This window comes from Cricetulus griseus, chromosome 3 (assembly GCF_003668045.3).
Source record: "Cricetulus griseus strain 17A/GY chromosome 3, alternate assembly CriGri-PICRH-1.0, whole genome shotgun sequence".
Classification (NCBI taxonomy): domain Eukaryota; kingdom Metazoa; phylum Chordata; class Mammalia; order Rodentia; family Cricetidae; genus Cricetulus; species Cricetulus griseus.
In genome coordinates, this window is record NC_048596.1 from 190,170,103 (window position 1) to 190,194,026 (window position 23,924).

Sequence of the window (23,924 nt, forward strand, 5' to 3'; positions counted from 1 at the left end):
TCACTGGGATGAAGAGATTTGTTTTCTGATGATAGTGAAAATAGCCTGGGTGGCAGAACAGATCAAGAAAGGAATAAAGCAAATCTGATTCAGTCTGTGTCCCCAGTATGCTTTAGAACATCTAGAAGCTATAGGTTCCTTTCATTTTTCTCTAGTTGTCACTGTAAAAATTATCAAACTATCACCTGCCCCCACCCCTAGAGGTGTTAAGGATAAATGACATACTACATGGTCAGGGACCATCCAGGCTGGCACACATAGTTCCTACATAGTTCCTAATATCTTTGCTATTATTGTCACCACCATCATCATAAGGCCTTGTGATATTCCAATACTATGGCAACTTAATTCTGACACTAGATCTATGAGGCAATTTAAAGGATCAGGAGTCAGCCTCTCAACACAAAGAATCACAGCTGTCATCTATATGGGCTTCCATATCAAGGTACTCTAGAGTTGAAGGCAGATAATTATTGAGCAAGAGATGTGAGGAGTGTAGATCAGACTGGAGGAGGAAAAGGTCTCCATAAAAACAGTTCAAGTCAATCTTATGGAAAGGCTAGAGGCATCTTCTATTCATTTGGAACATAGGTAATTTTGCTAGTGAGCTTTTTCAATCCTAGAGTCAGTTCAAGCCGTAACTTTGAAGGGCAAATATGTTTCTTTCCTACAGCCAATGGAAAACCATGACCCATACCTATAGCAGCCATCAAGATGATCCCAGCACAGAGCAATAAATAAATAAATAAATAAAGGTGGGGGAGATCTTAAGAAAATAGAAAAGAGTTGGGGAGGGTGGTCTAGACACTACAGCCAAAGCCAAGCCACAGGGCTGAGACAAGGGGCAGCTGGAGAAGAGCAGGCAAAACACAGGGATTCCAGAGTGAAACAAGACAGGCTGTACGGACATGTTATTTCCCCTGTGGTAAAGTGCAGAAGTCAAATGTAATTACAGTCGACGACATGCTTTAACGACCACAAAACCCTCTGAGAAAACTCCCTTTCAAAGTAAACAAAAAGGGGAGCTTGCACTCTTTTGCTGGTACCTCCTTCTTCCCCCCCCTTCGGTATATCCTACTTCGTCTTATCTATAATTACCTGGACTTAAGTCATAATTTAAGAGAAAGAGAAATAACCACAGAGACCCTAAGGTCTCATGTTGCCTGGATATGATCCCCCTGCCTCAACAAGACCACATATTTAAGGATTGCTGGCTGTACTGGGTCCTATCATTTGCTGACCTATGTTCTCTGGTTATATTCCACAAGACAAGTTCCTTCGAGTAAAATATGACATGTTGAAAATGTTAAAAGCATCTGAAAATGCAAGTTCTACAGAGTGTGTGCACATCCAGACGTTCACCAGGACTTCTAAAGCTGTACCATCATGTTGGCATTACCTTCAAAATGTCTCCTGAATCTGAATGCTTTCCCCATCCATTGCTGCTACCCTGTTCCCAGCCACTTTGCACATGCCTTAATATCATACCTTTTATCACAAACCTAGCTGTTTTGTATTCTCTACAAGGCACTACCTGATACAATGGCCCAAAGCTGTATATGACTTTTTCCATAGTTACATCTCATGCTGTCCAGAATCAGATATGGTATGTGTCAATCATACTGAATAGCAGAGCACAGTCCCATCATCATAGAAAGTTAAGCAGGCCAGCATTATGAGCTAGAGGGATTCTTCCATGTAAGTCGGTCAGTTCATGTGATAATGTGATGCTGTCTCACTTGCCTCAGGGTAAATCCAGAGTCCTTTCTGGCCCCCTCCAAGCCAGTCACTAAATCCTCTTTATCCGTCTGATCTCATCTCTTACAGGTCAACTCTTGCTGTTGTGGTTTCATTTCCTTGACTGTGATAAAACTCCCAACCAAAAGCAACTCAGAGGAGGAAAGCTGAATTGCAAATAACAGTTCCAGGTTACAGTTTATCCTAGCAGAGAAGTCGCATATCAGGACCTTGAAGCAGCTAGTCACATCACATCCATGGTGAGATCAGGGAAAGAATCAGTGAATGGGTAATTGTTTGCTTGCCCTAAAGCTGCCTTCTCTTCTCTTATACTATTCAGGACCCTGGCTAGGGAATGGTGCTTCCCACAGTGGGCATGTCTTCCTATATCAATTATCAATCGTTAACAACCAATTAACAATCAATGTAATACTCCACATACATTCCCACAGGCCAAACAAACCCAGATAATTTCTTATTAAGACTCCCTTGCCTGGTGATTCTAGGTTGAGCCAAGTTGACAGTTAAAACTAACCAGCACACCTGCTTACAGCTGCTCTATCCACACTGGTGCAGCACTCTGACAGTGCCTCCAGATTGCTCCAAACACCAGCCTTTGCACATCTTCTATCTATATCTCCAACAACCTGAATACCTAACAATGGCTCATTTTCTTATTTCTTTCAATTCTGCCTAAAGTTCTCTTTCAGAACTTGTTAGAGTGTGTGTGTGTATGTGTGTGTGTGTGTGTGTGTGTGTGTGTGTGTGTGTGTGTGTGTGTGAGTTTGTGTCAGGTCTTCACACATGCTCTACCACTTAGCAACATCCCAGCATTACTAATTAAAATTTAATCAGCTACCACCCAATCAACCTTCAACCTATGTATCCCAAAGTCATTTCACCAATGATTTATTTGCTTATAATATTCTCCATGTTGTATCAGCCTCCTTCCTAACACAGTGCCACTGCTACAAAGTCAGGGTATAAGGCAGACTTCAATAAATATTTTCAACAAGTCAATATGTGAATTAAAATGACTGTTGTTATAATTCAAAAACATCCTCACTGGCAGTAAGCAATCTGTAATTCTCAAGAGGAGTCTTCAACTAAAATGTGCCAGTGGTGGCACACACCTTTAATTCTAGCAGTGGGGAGGCACAGTCAGGTGGAGCTTTTTGAGTTTGAGGTCAGCCTGGTCTACATAGTTTTAGGACTGCCTGGTCCATATAGTGAGACTCCACTAAGAAAAAGTATGAGACTCTTGACAAAATATTTTTTAAAAACGTAATGAAACTGGGTACTGCTGGGATTCACTTCCAAGGAAGAGCACTTACCAGGCAGGCAAGAGGCTCCAGGTTCAATCCAGCATTGAAAAAAAAAAAAAACAACTAACAAAATCCTACTCCTGTCACTAAGAGTTTCCCCTATATTATTTGATTGACTCCACAATTATTCTCTTCCATGTACTAATGGGAAAAATTGAGCTCAACAAATATCTGATGAATTTTCAACCACTCTCAGCAGTAAATCTCTCCCAGGCTAGAACTGAAACACCTTGAGTTTAATCTCACTACCAAAGCTTTTAAGTGGAAATAATAATTAAGAAGCAGCAACCAACAGACCATGTCATGGGCATCACTTTAAGAATGAAGTTTGCTGAGGTATAATTTGCAATAATATGCACCCATTGTAAGCATATGATCCTCAAAGCTCTGACAAAATATATACACCATTGTAGCTACTACCAAATGAAGACAGAACACTAGTGTCATTCTCCAAAATACCCATCTTAGAAGCAATCACCATTCTGATATCTACCACCTTTAATGCTTATCCTTAAATTTGGGCATTTTTTCAACATGTAGTTTTTAGTTCTCCATGTATCTGTGCATAGTCATTTTTCTAATAAAATAAATGCATCAGTTTTTTTGTCTAGTCATTGGTCATTGTCTAAAGGCTATTCTGAAGTTTGCCTCCAGTCTTGGACTCTTTCAATCAAGCATTAGCTAAGAACACTACCAAATAAGTCATTTTTGTCCTAACTACCTCCTATGATTTCTGTCAGACACTTGGAGAAGATTTTCTAGATCCACCGGTAAAAATATGTGTATAAAGATATGTAGCTATTTCTACATAAATCAATGGTTATTTTTCCTCCATTTTCAAAGATTTCATTCAAAAATATAACAAGAATTTAGTCCATGGTGACTCAGAAGCCTGGGACTTATTGTTTTCTTTTCTATTAGTGCTCTATGTGTGATCTTAGATTAACTTCTATTTCCGTTCTGTTGAGTTCAAGGGGAACAATAAATAATGTCATGCATTCTCTACCAGTAGCTTAATGGGATACTGGAGTCAGACAAAACTGAATTATAAACTAAGAAGAATTGTAGTATGGCTGCAATCTGTGGATCAGGTGGTCTTCTAATACAGTCTCTACAGTGTTAAACTAACTGCACCTCCCCTTTTGCAGATATAGGGGAAAGCCAAAGTCTCTGTTGGAGGCAAGGTATCTTTAGAAGATTGTTAAAGAAATGTGTGTCCTTTAGCCAAACAGCACAAAGACAGGCAATGCTGAGAATGTCTTGTGGTGTGCACGCCCAGATGCCATCTCTTTTTGCATGCACATATGTGTCTGATAAGCATAAGTGTGTATGCATGTTTGAATGTGAAGGGGTATGTGTGTGCATATACATTTAGAGGGCAGAGGTCAATGTTGGGTATCTTCCTCAATCCACTTTATTAACCGAGACAAGGTCTGTTTCTGAAGCTGAAGTTCACTGGTTCTGCCAGGTTATCCAAAGATCCCTTGTCCTGTCCTGCCTTCGGATTACAAGGTAGCTGCCATGTTCAACAACCTGGATTTTAAGTGGGTGCTGAGGATCCAATTCTGGTTCTCAAACTTTATTCACTGAGCCATCTCTCTAGCCTAAACTATTCTATCATATAAACCATCCATGCTTTCTCAAGGGAAAGATGAGAGGGAGGAGGACAGTAGCATCTACTTCATGAAAACAGGAATGCCTCAAACAGTGAACCTCAGTCATTGTTACAAGACCAATACAAAGGATCTACTGTTATGTCAGACAAACAGTTAAGTAGATTGTGCACCATCTGAGGCAAGACATGTGGATAGGTGATGACAATGTGGAATCCCAAGTTCATAATGGTTATACATAGGATGGAGCCCAGAGGGAGGACTGTTTAAATGTCTGTGGGGAAAAAGAGAGGTATCTCCTGGGCCACATCTTTAACTGAATGAATGATTACATGTTTGTCATACAGAAGGCTATGCAGTATTCTAGAATTAGAAATCCATAGACAAGGGCTTGTACACATGAGAAAGGAAATATTAAATAAAATATTTGAAGGTGCATAAGGGCATGATATAACTAGGGTATAAGCTTGTGGGGAAAAGTATAGATGATGTGATGCATTACAGAGCATTTATGAGAAGCTTCTAGAAACTTTCTATTTATTCTCTCTTCTTTAAACCCAATGCCAAATTCTTAGGGGAAATATACCCATATCCTAATGTCTTCTGGGAGAAATACTATCTGAAATGATGGATACTAAAGCATTCACTAGTATTCAAATGTCTTCCCCCAACTTTCTATTTGGCTTCAAATTCTTTCAGTGGGCCAATCAATATGGATGCCTGAGCCCCAGCTATGTGATGGTAATGGGGGATACTGAGCTGAGAATCAACTCTGAGGTATCCCTTTTGTCCTACTCATGTTCATTGCAGGAAGGGTACCAGTATACAAACATCAATTGACTCCTGTGCCCTGCTTCAGATCTCCCAACAAACATTATCAATTCAACTTGCTTAGCAAGCAACTACTTCTCTTTAAGTGTATAGTCACTGAGTGAATTTTTTTTCATCAGTTGCTAGGGAGGTAACTCTCTTTTAGTTCTGTCTAAATGGCATACAACCCCAAGTCAGATTACTAACTCATTTTCATGAATACTGCTCTGTCCTGGGTGTGGTTTGAACTCCCAGGACCCATATGTTGGGACTTTATTCTTCAGTGTGTCAATGTTGGGGGTCACAGTCAGTATCAAATGGGGTCTAGTGGGAAGATTTTAGGTGAGTGAAGGAGTGCCCTTGACAAGGGTTACTATACAGCTGTTTGTTAATTGAAACACTCCCTCCTGGAGGGAGGCCTTTAGGAGTCAGGAAGTACAGGAAACTCAGTCCCTGAAAGATCCATATGCTTTTTCCCAAGGTTACACAGGCAATAGCCAATTGCTCAGGGAGATTCTTCATCTGTCCAAGCTGCCTCCAAGTTGTTCAGAGAGCTCTGGGGATGGGATGCAGCTTTCCCAAGAAAGCACTCATGCTAGGTGGGCACTTGTGTGATACTCCTATTTCTAAGTCATCCATGCACTTGTAAAGAAACTTAAGAAACTCATTGGTTCACTAAGCTAGACTTGGGTGGAATGGTCTCTTTGATCTGCTGTTGGCATCCTATCTGAGGGAGGGGGCAGAGAAATGTATTTATGTCTCTCCAGGAAATTTCACACAACAGGGATTAAGATATTTCTCCTGAGAATGGGTAGTTCTCATGTGAGTAGCAACAGGACAAAATCAACCAGACTCTGGCTCCGCTATCTCTCAGTCTGGCTTAACACTTGCAGTGGAATTATTCTCTTTCATATATGCTCTAGCCATGGATGTCATCCACACTGTGACACAGTTAGAAAAACTCTCACTAGAGTTGGTCAACCTCAGTGCAACACCTCCACAAACCACCCCTTAAGTGTCACCTAAAGTAACCATGTGAGGCTTTGCTTCAGAACTTTTGTTATTGCCCTCAGACATACACATACTGTGGGAGGAACAGAGAACAGTGTTATTTGCTATGCAAGGGAAATTTGAGGATGGGAAAGGAGGTAGAGTGGACACAAGTTTAAAAAAAAAAAAAAAACCTCTCAGATACCTCTGCCTCTATGAAGAAGTCCAGTACACTGGGGGCAGTTATACTGAATGGGGAAGGAAAGATCAAGAGGAACCCTCATATGTAGTAGGATGCAACTGGACACAGAGAACAAGTCTCACAAATTAGCCAGGGAAGAACTATTCCCTTCTCCTCATGGATGTAGACACATAGGTCAAGGGAGGCCAAATCATTTGTTCATGAGTCTAGGCAAAGTTGGAATAAGATCTAACCCCAGGTCTGCCTAACCCCCAAAGGCAGAGAGTATGTGCAAGTATATATTTGCATATAAATGGATGTCCTCCCAGAGGCCACAGAGGTTGTGAGATCGCTTGGAGCTAGAGTTATAGGAAGTTATAAGGAGCCCAGTGCAGGTTTGGGAATTGAACTCAGGTCCTCTGGAAAAGCAAGACATACTTTTACTCCTGAGCCATCTCTCCAGTCCTGCATGCATGCTTTTAACTACTCATTGAGCCTGCCTTTCTAGGAGAAATGACTGGTGTGTGTGTGTGTGTGGGTGGGGAGGGGGAGAAGTTCATGAAGATTGAAGGGAAACAGCAGAAAGAGAAAATAATGACAGCACAATAAAGGCCTTAAAGATAAATGTAAACATTTTAAAAATGGGATTTCATTGTGTACAAAATCATTTTTTGTTGTTGTTAGAACATAGAGGGATGCTATGTATGACCTTTAGGGATATGACCATGACTTAGGTTATAAACAAGATTAGGAAAATATCAAGAGTTAGTTCACAGGGAAAACAAGTCTACACTCAGGAGCTATAAATCAACATCCCCCTCCCATCCATAGGCATCTTAAACCTCTCTGTTAGCCCAGACTCCCCAGATCCCCTCCCAGGCACCCAGACATCCCTGAGCTGTTCATCACTTCAGTTCTTTTCATTTAGAATTTTCAATTCCCTTCGCTATGTTTTCCAGGGTCAACTAAGGCTGAGATACCATCTTTTAAAAATATGATGTGGCACTAGAAAATGATAAAGGTGGGGTACTGACATCCTTCTCACTGCCTGACAGAGAACAGGCATGATCCCGGTGGAGGGGACTCATTCAGGAACGCCTTTGTATTTCTAAAGGAAACCATGCTTATTACGAGCCCTGTACTTAGAGTGTGTACACATTGGATGATTGAGAAAGCTAGTGATCTCAGAACGAAGTGAACAAAGGGCACATTTAGGAGAGAGAGTCTACTCAGTGGATGGGTTATTACACCTAATGTTGTGGCTTAACATGCAATTGAAACAACTATAAATTTGCTCATTTATACATTAAACATGTATAACACATAATATAAAACCTATATGTCCTGAAGGATATGGCCAAAGGATGAAGCCATGGATTAGTTTTTTAATGGTAACGCTTTTAAGTTATATTAATTTACATGGCTCCATCTCCCCTCCTTGAGAGGCTACCTGAAATGCTCTCCCCTGATAATGAGATAGATGACTGACTTATATGGCATCCTATAGCCTTCATCCAGCAGCTGGTGGAAGTAGAAGAAGACACCTACAACTAATCACTGAACTGAACTGGAATCCAGTTGCAGAGAAGGATGAGTGACGAGCAAAGGGGTCTAGACCAGGCTGGTGAAACCCACAGAAACAGCTGACCTGGACAACGGGGAGGTCTTGCTCCCCAGACTGATAGCTGGGATACCATTATGGGTCTTATCCAGACCCCAGGAACATGGGTTTCAGTGAGGAGACCTCAGAAATCTACAGGACCTCCCATAGTAGTTCAGTACTTATCCCTAGCATAGGTGTGGACTTTGGGAGCATAATCCACATAGAGGGATACTCCCTGAGTCAAGACACACGGGGCGGGCCCAGGCCCTATCCCAAAGGCTATGATAGACTCTGATGACTCCCTATGGAAGGCCTCACCCTCCCTGGGAGCAGAAAGGATATGTGATAGGTAGGGTTTTAGTTGGGGGTGGGGTGGTAAGGGAGGAAAGGAGGGAGAGGGAACTGGGATTGACATGTAAAACAATCTTGTTTCTAATTAAAAAAAAAAAAAAGACCTGAACATTGTCAGTAAACATGCTAAAAAAAAAAAAAAAAAAAAAAACCAAAAAACCAAAACCAAAAACAAAAACTTACATGGCTCCATATTAAGCCTGTGACTGGATAGATACTGTTTCTCAAGAATGGACTTTTATTTTACAGGTGAGCTGACTTAGTGAAAAGCAGTTTTGTGCTTAAAACTGCAGAGATAGCACACAAGTCACAACAGTGGCTGTTGGACTGTTATGTTAGATTGAGGGAAACTGGGGTCCCACAAAGGAGAGGCGGAGGTTTAACTTCCACGTGGGTGATTTGTTTTGTTTAGATTTCACCATTTAAGACTTCTGTGGCTTTGGGCAAGCTGGATACCTTCTCTGGGATGTAGGTGAAAGGGGGGCAATAACTTTAACTTCAAAGTGTTTTTGAAGATGGAGGTCAAATACAATAAATCTTTCAGTGGAATGCCTCGTGTAGGACAGAGGGTCATGCAGAACCTGCTGGGAATGATGGTGGTGGTAGTTAGGATTGCAGAATTGCTGCTGATGTGTGTGGCTGCTGCTGGTGGTGGAGAAGGAACACTAGGGGGAAAAGGGGGAGAGGTGGAAGTAGTATGAGAAGGAAAAGCTGTCAATTTCCCTATTTCCCATGAGTCCAAGTACCTAAGACTTCAACATTTTCCACTGAATGTCAGGAATAAACTACCTTTAAAACTATGGAGCACTTTATGGGTGTAGGTACTGCAATGCTGTCAGGAATGTATTTCTTGACAGAGTGCAACAAGGCCTTTCTTACTTCTACATATTGGAGTTTTGTGTTTTCTCACTTATCTATGCTTCAATCTTGCTTCCAGGAGTCAATTCGAGAAACCAGGCTAAGATTATTAAAGGGACTGTCAACTTTCTGTTATCAAAGAGAGTGTCTGCTATAATAGTTTTCTTATGCGATGAAGGGCATATGGTGTTTATTGATGTAATGGTGATTTAATCACATCACTTTAAAAGCACAGAAAGACAACAAAAGCCATGATTAGCAGGGGCGATCATTCTCAGTTTGCTTCAAGGAATAAAGCCCACAAGCAAAAAGTGGGGGATTTTCTTCCAAGGACACAGACAACTGGTATTTAAGCCAGGCATACATAGTCTATGGGGGATAAGCCTGGATAATTCATTGACGGGAAAATTACCACTTAATTATCATGCCAAACAAATGACATTTTAGAGATAACCCAGATGCTAACCTTTGACCTCAGCAAACCAAATGTTTATCCCTTTGGTAGGTACATGGGCACATGGCACATCCTTAATGCAAGTTAGAAATCATGAGGAAACATACCTTCATAACCCCAAGGCTGCACAGCTTGGCTTTGGCTCCAAATTGCCACTTACACTGTGTGTCGGCATCATAAATCTGTCCTGGGAGTTTGTCCGGATATTTATACTGTCCTGTTTGCTTGGGCTCATCCACCAGACAGCCAGCCTGTGGTGTGCTGCATTGATAACACGTCCTTATTAATAGCCCTGCTCATCTGTGACCCTTCCATTTAAAATTGCACCTCTATAAGTGCAGTCATGCAAAGAAACATAGAGTGTGCTTAGAGAAACAGGCATGTGTTTAGAGTTAAAAAATACATTTTATTGCAAAGAGCAAGTCCCGTCTAAAAGGATGGAATGCATACAGTCATAAAGGGTTTTACAGGGGGCTGGAAGTTCTATAACCAACATGCATTAGGATTGGATAGGAGTTGGGAAGTGTAAATATAAGTAAAACCTCCCTTCCACAGTCTCATTCAACAACACTGGACATTTTTACTGAGTGCCTATGTGGGGCAAGCATTAGTTTAAGAAATTAAAGCACAAAATGGGTTATATACAGAGGATATCGTTGCTCATGGGGTTTTAAATGATACCATGCTTCTTAAAGATAGGAGCAAGAAGAAATAAAGATTCTTTGTCTTAAATTCGTTTTATAAACAAAGTTATATCCACAAAGGTCTAGGTATGCTGTTTCAGGCCTAGAATCCTAGCACTTAGGAAGTAGGAGCAGGGGGCTCAGGAATTCACAGTCATCCTTTACTACATGAGATGTTCAAGGTAGCCTAGGCACACACAGGAGACATTGTGTAAAAAAATAAAAGCATCCTATAAAATAAACTTTAGAATCAGGTGCATAAGGCAGAAAACCTGCCCTGAAGGGTGCCTGAGTGAAATATGTTGAGAACATGGTATGGGTAGTTTTTCTTTTTTTTTTTTTTAAATCACCTTATCCTCATTTACTTATATAATCAAACTGTGGTGTCACTGAGAGGTTAATTAGTATGTGATATTAAAGGCAATTTTGGAGTCAGACTATCAACCATGCATCCATAATGACTTTGTATAATTCTTGTAGATCTCTTTAATGATGATGACTCCCATAAGGGTTGTCATTCGGGTCAAACAAGAAAATGTAATGCACTTAGCATAGCAGAGAAGGTAATGCCAATTGCTGCTGTAGCTATCATTACCACCCAAAGCTTAGCTGCTGCAACCTCGTGATGGAAATTCAATCCACATGGAGCTAATCTCGATTTACAGTACTTATTGATTCCATGGAGTAGGAAAGACAATGTCAACCCCCAAACAATGAACCTAAAATTAATGTGAAATTATATGAGGACACAGCTTATGATAAATCAGCAAACAAACATCTATCAATTTTTTTACTATGTTTTGGGCATCAGGCAACTATTCATGCTCACATTTAATCTTCCTTGTTGATGTATCTTGGTAATTCTGTGAACATTTCCAACTGATATACTGTAGCATAGGTATGAACATATCAGGGACATGAATTTGTCATGAAACTTCACTAACATCTGGTTAAAGGGAACAATCAGAAGCCAGGTGTCCACGTGAGTCAACATGGACTAAAAAGATAAAGATACATGCCTACCATTGACCATAGACTTAAAAAAAAAAGATTTACTATTTTTTTTTTTACTTATGTGTATGTGTCTCTGTGTATAGGTACTTGAACAGGTCAGAAAAGTGTGTTAGGTCCCCTAGAACTTGGGCAACAGGTATTTGTGAGCCACAAACATGGGTGCTGAGAACCAAACTCAGGTCCTCAGCGAGAACAGCAGTCATTCTGAATTGCTTAACCACCTCTTCAGCCCTGGGTTCATTTTAAAAATAGAAACCAAACACTGGGCTCTCCTCAGTCCTAAAAGCTGGTGGGTTAGATTAAAATAATTAGTCATAGTAAAATGGTTATACATCTAGGAGTCTTAGAAGTTACAAAAGGGGGTAAGTTATCAATTTTAGATCTTGGGGGTCAGAATGGATCTAACTATGTATCTGATGCCTACAGCTCCACAGCTGTTATGCTTAAGCAACACAGCTGACCTCTCAGAGATGCAACTACAACTCTAGACTGGAGGTAGAAATAGGATTGCTGAGAGGATAAGGGAATATATATATATTAAAAAGAAATATATATATATTACATTTTAATTTATTTGTGTGTGCTTGTATGTACACATGTGCATGTATGCAAGCACTCAGATGCCACAATGTAAGTGTGCAGGTCAGAGGACAAGTTCAGAGTCAGTGTTCTCTTGAGGTTCCTCAGGCTGGAGTTTAGGTAGTCATGCTTGATAACAGGTACCTTTACCTACTGGGCCATCTTGCCAGCCTAATAAGGCAATATGTGGAGCGAATATAGCACAGTAATAAGCCTTCAAAAGATTTTTTTCAACAACCATATCATTATAATTATCAATGTCATCATAGTAGGGATGTTTAGTCTTTCTTTTCATTGAGATACCAAAAGTCTTATCTATGGATTACCTGCTGTTTGGTTCACTTGGTCTTGTGGTACTAGAGGCTAAACCTGATGCTTCATGTATGCTAGGCAAACACTCTGCTGATGAGTGATATCTGCAGGCTTCCTTTTTCCTTTGTATTTTTTAATTTTCAGGCTGGCCCTGAACTTACTCTGTAGCCCAGGTAGACTATTACCTTTCAATCATTCTGTCTCAGCCTCCCAAAGAGTCACAGTGACTAGGCAATCTCACCAGGCCTAGCTTGGATACTTGTTTTCACACCTACTGAGCACTGCTGCAGACCTGAGCACAGCTCCCAGGACATTATCCATCCTACCTGAGGAATTTCTTGAGATACTGTCGGCTGCAGGAAGACCATGAAAACACCCCGTTGTTTCCAGTCAGTGTGGGTGACATAATGTTGCCTTCTGCCTTCCTGCAGGGGTTGCCTTCACCATCATGAACCATGCCAAAGCTGAAAGAGGAGAACCCATGTTCCGGTTACTACCAGAAAAATTCAAAAAATGCCCCAAGATTCAGCAGATGTGGGTGGGAGACAAGAGTCAATGACAAAAAAAAAAAAAAAAAAAAAAAAAAAAAAGAGTTACTATAAACTACTGTACATTTTCTGCAGAAAAAGTTCAAGAATGCTAAAGATTTGTTATTTATTAGCCACAGAATCAAAGAATGGTTTGTCTGCTCTATATGTAAAAATATGTCAAGATAGGTTGTGACAGCAAGATGGCCCAGCTAAAGATATTTGGGACCTAACTTGACTGCTTGAGTTCAATCCCTGGATTGTACATGATGGAAGGAAAGAACTGACTGCTAGAAACACACACATACACATACATACATACATACATACATACATACATACATACACACACACACACACACACACACACACACACACACACACACACACACACACGCACACACAGAGGGATGGGGTATAAATAAGTAAATGTTTAAAATATTTCTTAACTAACCTAAATCTTAGATGGCTAATTTTTAAAAATTCAAAATAGCCGTTTTCTTTTCCTGTCACCAGTCCTGGAGCTATGGCACAGAAGCTGTGAATAAGGAGGAGGTAGGTACACAGAGAAGGTAACTATAGGCCCTCTGCTAATATTTATTTATAAAGCTAACATGACATAAGCCTTCCTTCCAGTGATGAACAGCTAATTAACTAAGCTCATTCATTCAGATTATAATTGAATACTCTCATAAAAATTAAGAAATTTTGAAAACTCTGTTCAAAACATGAAATAAAATCATGACTTCCCAGAGCTCAGCCTGGTACAGAGCACTGTAAGTAATCTCTGAACACTTTTCTTTCCATGACATCTGAATAATTCCTTTGTGAAAAATAAGCATTGAGAATCTCTTTTCAAAGTATTATGTGGTGGACTGGAAAGACAGCTAAGTGTTTAGGAGCACCTGCTGCTCTTCCAGAGGACCCAAGTTTGTTTCTTAGCACTCATGTAATCAGGTGGCTCACAACTGCCAGCAATTCTGATGCCCTCTTTGAAATTCCCTACAGATCATCTACACTGTTCCTAAATGATTTAGGAACATGTCTTAGCATACAGAGCAAACATGCCATCTCATGTTGTCTTAGGACGAGGTGCAATATGGTTCTGTAGAAAACATTTGGGAAATATTTGGGAAAGGAAGTACATTTGTGACTTTTCTTACAAAAGATGCAAGGCAATAAGTTATTTCTATGAATTTATCATGAATTTAAATTGTTTTTAATCTGATTGTGTAAAGAAATAAAATCTGCCTCTTAAGAATACATTTGTATAATCAGGTATGCTTCCTATGTGGGGAAGTATAATATCATTCTATAGCTATCTTTTGAAGGTAGGTTCTAACAAATGAGGATGTTATATCCATAGCTAGGGTTTTGCTGTGAGCTGTACCTACAAGCTGGGATTTGTTTTTGAGCATTCTTTTCAATTTATCAGGCAAGTGGAGGGGGGCTGTATACCAATGGTTATCAACAAATTTTCTATGATTTACAAGAGACTGCTAATAAAAACACAGCTATTAATCTTCTGACATTTGGCAACAGTGATTTCATATTCTCAGCTTGGCCAAATTCAGCTCTTTATGACAAGCAGGGAGCTGTGGGGGTTTGTTTGGGAGACATTCTGTCTAAATATGCTATAGCCTATGAATAAAAAACAAAAATTCCAAAAAGCCAATGAGGTACAAAGAGATTAAAGCCATTGCTCAAGCAGGGAAAGCTGCTTAATTAGGGCCTCCTTTGAATTTTTTTTGAGCAAAAGAAAACCCATTTCGAACTCAATTTTGAATTTTTACATTTTCAAAAGTACTTTATTAAGTAGCCTTTTGGAAGATTATTTCTTCCCAGCACATTTCAAAAGTTCTCCCCAAATCTCAGCAACTTTTTGCTTCACCAGTTTCATGTCAAAAGGACCACATACCAAGATCTGATATAGAGCGTGTATCTCACACCTGTGCATTGTGTGTTCATATGTGCATGCGCATATGTGTGAAACCCACAAGTTTAACTCTGCTATGGCTCCTCAGGTGCTCTCCATCTTTGGATTTTGAGGTGGCCTAGAACTCAAGAACTGGCCTCAGCTGGGCAGCCAATGAACATCAGTGATCTTCTTGCTTCTGCCTCCCTCAGCCCTGGGATTACCAGCATGCACTCCCATACCCAGGGCATTTTGAACTCAGATCCTCAAGCTTGTATATCAAAATCCTTACTAAGCTATCTCCCCCGTCCCAGTGTTCACTCTTCTCTCCCACTCTACCTGAAGACTATGGCTTATTTTCCCAAAACAAGTGTCAGATTTTGGTTTCAGATATCTTGTAGTCACAAATAAGAATGATTAAAATTTTCATAGCCAGTATTTTGAAAACTAAGATCAGTGTATCACTGCCCTAGGTGTTACCATGTTTAGTTTGTTTTGTTCAGAGAATGAACTGTTCTGGGGGTTGGGTGGCATAGGCCTGTAATCCCACTCCTTGGAATGGTAAGGCAGGAGGGTCACAAGTTCAAGGCCAGCCAGGGAAATGTACTGAGGGGTTGCTGCCACATAATAAAAGTTAAAAAATAAGGGGAAGGATATGATTCAGTGGCGGTGAATGTGCTCATTACACAAAGGGAAAAAAACAAAATGAGCTTAACATGTCTTCACCAAAGCAAAACCCAAATGAAATTAAATACCTAGAGAATCAGGAAAGTAATGTGCAGTTCATTTGCAAACCAAAAACCTTAAATTATGTAATACACGATGTGAAAAGACAGACATCAATGACTGGTGCTTATTGAAATTGGTGTGTGTGTGTGTGAGTGTCTGCGTATACATATGATGGAGGTCAGATGACAACCTTGGATATTATTCTTTTTAGACTGTTAACTTTATTTTCTTTAAGGCAGTGTCTCTCACTGTCCTAAAATTTGCCAAGTATACTAGGATATCTAGTCAGTGATTTCCAGGGAGATGCTAGTTAGGGTCAGGGTTAGGGTTAGCAGTAGGTTTAGGGAGCTGTCTCCATATTGCTAGGTGTGGTGGTTTGACTGAGAAAGGCCTCCATGGGCTCACATATTTGGATGCTTGGTCCCAGTTGATGGAACTATTTGGGAAGAATTAAGGGGTGTGGCCTTGTTGGAGGAGGTTTGTCATTGGCCTTTGATATTTCAAAAGGCCATATCAGGCCCAGTCTTGTTCCCTCTATGACTTTAGCCTGCTTATCAGAATCTAAGCTCTCAACTACTGCTTCTGGACTATGTCTGCCCTCTGCCATGCTCCCTGCCATTTTGATCATGGACTAAGCCTCTGAAACTGGAAGCAAGCTTTTACTTTATAAGTACATTGACTGTGGTATCTCTTCACAGCAATAAAACAGTAACTAAGATACTTGAATTACAAGCATGGACCATCATACTTAGCTTTTAATTTATGTGGTGTTATTTGGATCAAACTCACATCCTTTTGCTTGTGTGTCAGGAAGTTTAGCAACTGAGCCATCTCCCCACTCCCAAGCCTTTTTGGAGTCCACAATTTGAAGCTCTATAGAAGATGAATCTCATGTATTCCATTAGATCAATAATAGTCATAAGAGGAAGTGTGGTAGTTTGAATGCAATTGGCCCCCATAATTTCACAGGGAGTGGCACTATTAGGAGGTGTGCTTTTTGGAGTGGGTATGGCCTTCTTAGAAGAAGTGTGTCACTTCTTATGCTCAGGATACTGCTTAGTGAGTCAGTCAACTTCCTGTAGCCTCGGAGTCAAGATGTAAGCACTCAGCTCCAGCACCATGTCTACCTGCATGCCACTGTGCTCTCCACCCCAATGGACTGAACTTCTGAACTGCAAAGTGAACCACCACAATTAAATATTTCCTTTGTAAGAGTTGCCATGGTCATGGTGTCTCTTCACAGCAATAGAAACCTAAGAGAGAAAGCTAAAGAATTACTTAGCCCATTTCCATAGAAAATAGTATGTTGAGAAGCCACTCACTTGTGCCCTGACTCGTGTGCAATGGTGAAGGCAAGGCCAAGTCCTGTGTCTTCATTGATGGTACAGCTTCGGTACTTACTGCACATCCCACTGATAGGGGCAAATCCTAATGAAAGATTAATTTTAAATATTAGCAGTAATTGAGTATATGCATAAAAAGTTTAGTGGATTAACGCATTTAATTGTTTTGCAGAATATTGGATGTCTTTATTGTCACAGGAATTTATATGCCTTTACTAAGTTTACTAGTAGAGTCAGAGAAATGGATATACTGATAGTTACAACAATGTTTAATGTTAACTTTAGAGTGGCCTTACTAAGTGTGGAATATACTCTCTAATTCTTTCCTGATCTTTCTCTGAAGCAGAAAATATAAACAAGCCCAGGTGTTATGTATAGATCAAATTTACTTTTCTCACATTCACAGCATGACAAGTGTCCCATTCTCCAAAGCTACCTCCCTGCAAGAACAGTTGCACAAGCATTTCCATCATTCCTTGGTTCTATCATGACCAACCTTATAGCAGAAGAATTTCTTCTCCCCAGGTCTGAGAGCTAACAACCATTAGAACAAGGGTTGGTGGCCATGTAGGGCTAAATACATACTTGTGAATTGGCTGCATCCACCTCCTTGTCAAGCCATGAGATCATCTGGGAAGTCTAATGTGAAGGCACATATGTGTCATGGGTGACATCATTACTTAACTAATGTGTTCCTATGCCAAATGACAGAGGTAAGGAGCAAGAGTGTAGGATAGGTGATAGAGTTCAGAGACACTAGATAAGGGAGGGGTACTTGGTTATTGTTCAACTCACAGTGAAGCTGACTTTGTCTGTGGGTTTCTAGCTGACTGTTTCCAGCCTTGCTCTCAAGTCCTACCTATTTACAGCCTGGACATGTAAGGCCTGTGTTTTCATTATATGGTGTTTTCTAAATACTGTATATTGCACTGTACATGTAATATGTGCCTATGTGTGTGAGTGTATAAATTTCAAATTAGGTATATGAGAGTCAGGAAGGTGAATCATTTGCTTTAGGCATCACAGTCCTGGACTTGGATATTCACAGGCATAAGTGAATGCACAACATGCTCCTTAGCAAAGAGAGTGAACTACGAAGCAGAGCAGGGATTGATTCCTAGTGGTGCATTTGCTGTTTTCAAGCCCTTGTTTATACTTTTGTCTGCGGTTGTCTCCTCAGTGTAACTTCATTAGACAAAGCTTTCACTCATTGGTTTATGTGCTGTCTGTGACTGGTTTCCCACTAACAAAGCAGATGTCAGTAGTTGCCACTCTGCAGAGCATAGCGTTTTTACTGCGGGGACCTGCTACAGCAAAGGTTTACAGACCTTCACATGAATTGCCCAATCTGTTCAAAACCAAAGGTTCAGTTTCTACTTTGAGCAACTGAATCAACTTGGGAATACAGCAAGCATGTAAAAGATACTGTTCTTGGGCTGGATGTCTTATACAAAAATGGGAGAATGGAGACCTTCAAAGTCAAGGAGCTTGCTAAAGAAGACACTGATATTTCCTGTGTTCGGAACCATGCTCTTGGATAGGCAGTATCAATATAGTAAAAATGGCAATCTTGCCAAAAGCAATTTACAGATTCAACGCAATCCCATCAAAATCCCAACACATTTCTTCACTGACCTTGAAAGAACAATTCTCAACTTTATATTGAAAAACAAAAGACCCAGGATAGCCAAAACAACCCTGTACAATAGAGGAACTTCTGGAGGCATCACCATCCCTACCTTCAAGCTCTATTACAGAGCTATAGTCCTGAAAACAGCTTGGTATTGGCACAAAAATAGACAGGTAGACCAATGGAATAGAGTTGAAAACCCTGAAATTAACCCACACACCTACAGACACCTGATTTTTGACAAACAATCCAAGTATATACACTGGAACAAAGAGAACATCTTCAATAAATGGTGCTGGCATAACTGGATGCAAACATGTAGAAGACTACAGATAGACCCAAGTCTTTCGCCCTGCACAAAACTTAAGTCAAAATGGATCAAAGACCTCAACATAAGCCCAGCCACACTGAACCTACTAGAAGATAAAGTGGGAAATACCCTTGAATTAATCGGTACAGGAGAGCACTTCCTGAACATAACACCAGTAGCACAGACACTGAGATCAACAATTAATAAATGGGACCTCCTGAAACTGAGAAGCTTCTGTAAGGCAAAGGACACAGTCAGCAAGACAAAATGGCAGCCCAGAGACTGGGAAAAGATATTCACCAACCCCACATCTGACAGAGGGTTGAACTCGAAAATATACAAAGAACTCAAGAAGCTATTCTCCAAAACACCAAACAATCCAATTAAAAAATGGGGTACAGAACTAAATAGACAATTCTCAATAGAGGAATCTAAAATGGCTGAAAGACACATAAGAAAGTGTTCAACATCCTTAGCCATCAGGGAAATGAAAATCAAAACAACTCTGAGATACCATCTTACTCCTGTCAGAATGGCTAAAATCAAAAAAAACCAAGGACAGTTTATGGTGGAGAGGATGAGGAAAAAGAGGAACACTCCTCCTCCACTGCTGGTGGGAGTGCCAACTTGTACAGCCACTTTGGAAATCAGTATGGTGACTCCTCAAGAAAATGGGAATGAGTCTACCACAAGATCCAGCAATTCCACTCCTAGGCATATACCCAAAAGAAGCACATTCATATAACAAGGACATCTGTTCAACCATGTTCATAGCAGCATTATTTGTAATAGCCAGAAACTGGAAGCAGCCTAGATGCCCCTCAACTGAAGAATGGATAGAGAAAATGTGGTACATTTACACAATGGAGTACTACTCAGCAGAAAAAAAAAACAATGGAATCTTGAAATTTGCAGGAAAATGGATGGAACTCGAAGAAACCATTCTGAACGAGGTAACCCAATTACAAAAAGACAAACATGATATGTTCTCACTCATATGTGGATGTGCTTTATGATACATAGTAGTGACCGTGCTTTATCAGAGATGTTTTTAATGGTTGCTCAGAATGGTTTCCTTCCAGATGATGATTGAGAAGCTAATTTTTAAAAAATTGGTGCCAGGTACCACAAGAGTAACAGAACTGTGCTGTTTTTCCGGGATTTTGTTTTTTACTTTTTTTTTTTAATGGGGAATTCTGGATGTCTCTACAATTTTGTTCAAATGACTGCAGAACCTGGAAAAACTGTTGCTGCTATTGATGCATAACATACTGCCATTATTGGTCTTTTAAATATAAATATATATATATATATATATTTATATAATTTGAATTTTTGGAAACTTTAGCTGTGCTGTCAACTTTGGAAAAAAGTATCCCACTTTACCATGTTGAGGTGGCATTGTACAAAAATTAACAGCCACATTGGTCTAGAAATGTTGAACTTAATTTTTTTCCATTTGTACAGGGGTAACGCACTGTATTAAATATGTAAGGTCTTAAAAAAAAAAGAAGGGATTTTGAGAGCCCATCCCTTGTGAAGGGATGCTCTCTTGACCTGGACACATGGGGAAGGGCCTAGGCCTGGGCCAGGATGATGTGGTAGACTTTGGGGAGCCCCTTTTTAGGGCCTTACCCTGCCTAGGGAGTGGAGGGGGGATGGCTAGGGCCAGGTGGGATGTTGGGGGGGAGGGTAGGGAGAGGGAGAAGGGATTGACATCTGAAGCAAGCTTGTTCCTAATTTGAACTAATAAAATAAAATAAAAGTTAACAACAACAACAAAAAAGAAGACACTGATAACCAGTAACACAGTGAGGTATGATGACATTTAACAGTTTTTCATCAGCTTCCCAGTTATGTGGACATGGTGCTTATAGAATGACCTAAAATATATGCAATCAAATGACCTCTCTTACTTCATTGATCATAAATTCGGGCAATAAAGAAAATTACCAATTGACTGATATACAGACTCTCCATACCACAATGAAGAGTAAGGCAGAACACATTCACCATGGAACAAGGAAACTATTCCACACCTGAAAGACTTAAATATATTTATATGTCACATGATGACCTCAGGCAATAGTGTGGCTTGTTTGTTTGTTTTTTAAAATTTATTTATTTGTTATGTATACAGTGTTCTGTCCTTATATATCCCTGCAGGCCAGAAGAGGGCACCAGATTTCATTACAGATGGTTGTGAACCACCATGTGGTTGCTGGGAATTGAACTCAGGACCTCTGGAAGACCAACCAGTGCTTTTAACCTCTGAGCCATCTCTTCAGCCGGGCACTAGTGTTGTGTTTGTATAGCAATGTTCTCGTGGGAAAACAGTATCTAGTGATGTCACAGCCATCTCAGATTGTGTAAGTACACTCTAAGATAGCCACACAGAATCATCATTACCTATTCCCAGAATATGTCATGGGCAGTAAGTGACACATGAGTACATTAGGTCTCTTTGACAGGACTCAAGAGAGCCATCATCGGTCAGAAAGTTTTTATCCATGCTTCTAGCTAGCAGGTGTGTATGAGCAATCTGGGCATACCATACCTAGTGTGTCACATGGTTCATTCTTCCAGGAACAAATGTCAAATCCCGTGAGAAGGATGGCATGGTCGTGTCTCTTTCCATTCTTTCCCACAAGGGCAGACTGCCACTGGCAGAAGCTATTTAGAGACTGGTCTGCATGGTGGTTGATCAGCAATCCTCCCTATGGGAAAGGTGCAGAAATTAGAGGGGGATAATTTTGCCAGAGTGAAGAAGATTGAATCATCATGGCTATGAAGGCAAACACAGAGGCACCATGTTTTTAGAGGAAATTAACAGTGGAGGAAGGCCACTGAGCCAAGCTCTACCAAAAAAAATCTAGTTTATGTTAATATAAATTTTAAAGTAAACTTGAATTTTCAGTATGCACTTTCTAACTAACCACATTTTTAGTATAAAAAACATTTTTAATCTTGATAAATTTATTCATACTGAAGTTCAATAGTTTCCCCAATAAAGCACAACAAAGGCAGCATCCATAGTTTACTTCTCTATGAAGTTTGATACTTAAGAGGCTGCAAGTAATCAATAACACAATGTGACTTTGCTGGGTGGAGAACCATTTATTAGAGATTAGGGCCAGAGAGATGGCTCAGAGGTTAGGAACACTGACTGCTTTCCCAGAGGATCCACGTTCAAATTCCTAGCATGACATGACTCACAACTGTCTATAACTCCTGTTCTGCAGTATCCAACACTCCTGCCCTCTGGGGTATCAGGTACACTCATGCCATGATGTGCATATATACATGCAGGCAAAACACGCACACATTAAATAAAAAAAAGAAAGACAGAAGCCATTCTTAAAATAATAATTTATCAAAATGTTTGCTTAGGTAAACCAGTGACTTGGGTTAAGCCAAATGTTTAGTTGGTAATTTTGTCAGTGAATCTGGGTGCTTCGGTATCCTTGAGGTGTGTGTGTCTAGCACAACAAAGTCCAAGAATTTCCCAAACAACACACACCCTATCTTTCTAAAATTCCAGGATAACTTCACACAGCACAAACCTCTGTAACTCTGCACACCTGGGTAATTAGATCCATTTTCCTTCCCTTGTCTCCGACTCTCTGCTTTTCACATTCTTTATTGGGGTTAGAGTTGAAGAGGAAAAGCCTCAGGGGCTTTGAAAAATCATCTGTCTGATTGGTGAGATCATAGGGAAAAATATAGCTTACAGATCAAAACACCACAGAGCAGGGAGTTCTGTGCAATTTAACACATTATTATATGTTCTGTTTTTGCAATTTGCCCAGTTCCTGTGTCATGCACCTCATGATAATCAATTCAAGGAGTTGAAGGCCCCTTGTTTATTCTTTGTCCTTCGTAACTTGGTGCTTGGGAGACCATAGTCTAACTACAAGAATTTTATGATGGATTCCTTCTGGTAAACTCTCAAAATATCCTTATGTATCCACCTTAGTATTAGTGTATTCGATCTATGAAGTTCAACTAACCCTGAAATCTATGACCAAATTCACCTTTATCATAAGGACTATATATTTTTACAAAGTATTTACATTTTATATGAACAATGTTATACTGTATTTAATATTTACATAAACTGTTGATACATCTATGAATATATTATCTAGATTAGTATATAAAGGGTTGTTTTATGGTGATTTAGCACATTGATCCTTATTAGACTGAACTTTCCCTGAGGAGATAGTTGGCATACTTTCAAATATGAGATTCTTGCATTGTTATACAGTGGTATTCAATAAACTCAACCTCAACAGCAGAACAAATGAATGAATGAACTTTGCCACTTACAGGGTCTTGTTCCAAAAGAATTAGGCTCACAACCACAATGTTTATGTCGCTTCCAATGGTCCCATCTTTGAACAAGCTAGAAACCTGTTGAACAATTAAAGCCATATAACATCTTTTAAAGAACACAATCCTGGAGAGAATCAATCAGACATATTGACAAGGGTGCAGGCTACAATTTTAGCAGATGCATGTATCTACAAGAATGATTTTCTCAATATTCAAAACTTTCAAAAAAAAAAAAAAACTGTGGCTAAGTGTGTGTCATTCTATCCACACAAGGAATTCTATGTCTTAGGGTTATCAAGATGGTCCCTGACGATGCTCCTTACCATGTTCATGACTGTGAGAATGTACGTGGTGACATCACCCTTGCCGTGCTTTTCCACCATCTTTGCATCTGCTACTACGAGGGTTTCTACATTGAGACCCTTTTGTGACTTTCCAGCTGATCTTCTGGGCCGCCCTGTGCCCCCGTATTCATCAAAGCGGAGATAGGTATCTTCTGCAGGAGGCTTGGGGGCATCTGCAGTAGACAGAAGAGCATTTGGAAGGGAGATCAGCAGAAGACATCTGGGTGATACAGACTGAGAGAGCTGAGAAAGGGGAAAGGTGACACTGGGAGTCACTGTTG

General features: G+C 40.1%; 1 protein-coding gene across 1 annotated transcript in view; it reads right to left on the reverse strand.

Annotated features, from left to right (window-relative positions):
* The window catches only part of Adamts18 (ADAM metallopeptidase with thrombospondin type 1 motif 18), a 134,355-nt gene that overhangs the window by 53,996 nt on the left and 56,435 nt on the right, over positions 1–23,924 (reverse strand). The window contains exons 5-10 of the mRNA XM_027406073.2: positions 23,623–23,816; positions 23,294–23,377; positions 21,522–21,681; positions 17,004–17,109; positions 12,837–12,974; positions 10,030–10,183 (exon numbers count right to left, since the gene is read on the reverse strand). Coding sequence (XP_027261874.1) covers positions 10,030–10,183; positions 12,837–12,974; positions 17,004–17,109; positions 21,522–21,681; positions 23,294–23,377; positions 23,623–23,816 — 836 coding nt within the window. The remainder of the gene's footprint in view (positions 1–10,029; positions 10,184–12,836; positions 12,975–17,003; positions 17,110–21,521; positions 21,682–23,293; positions 23,378–23,622; positions 23,817–23,924) is intronic.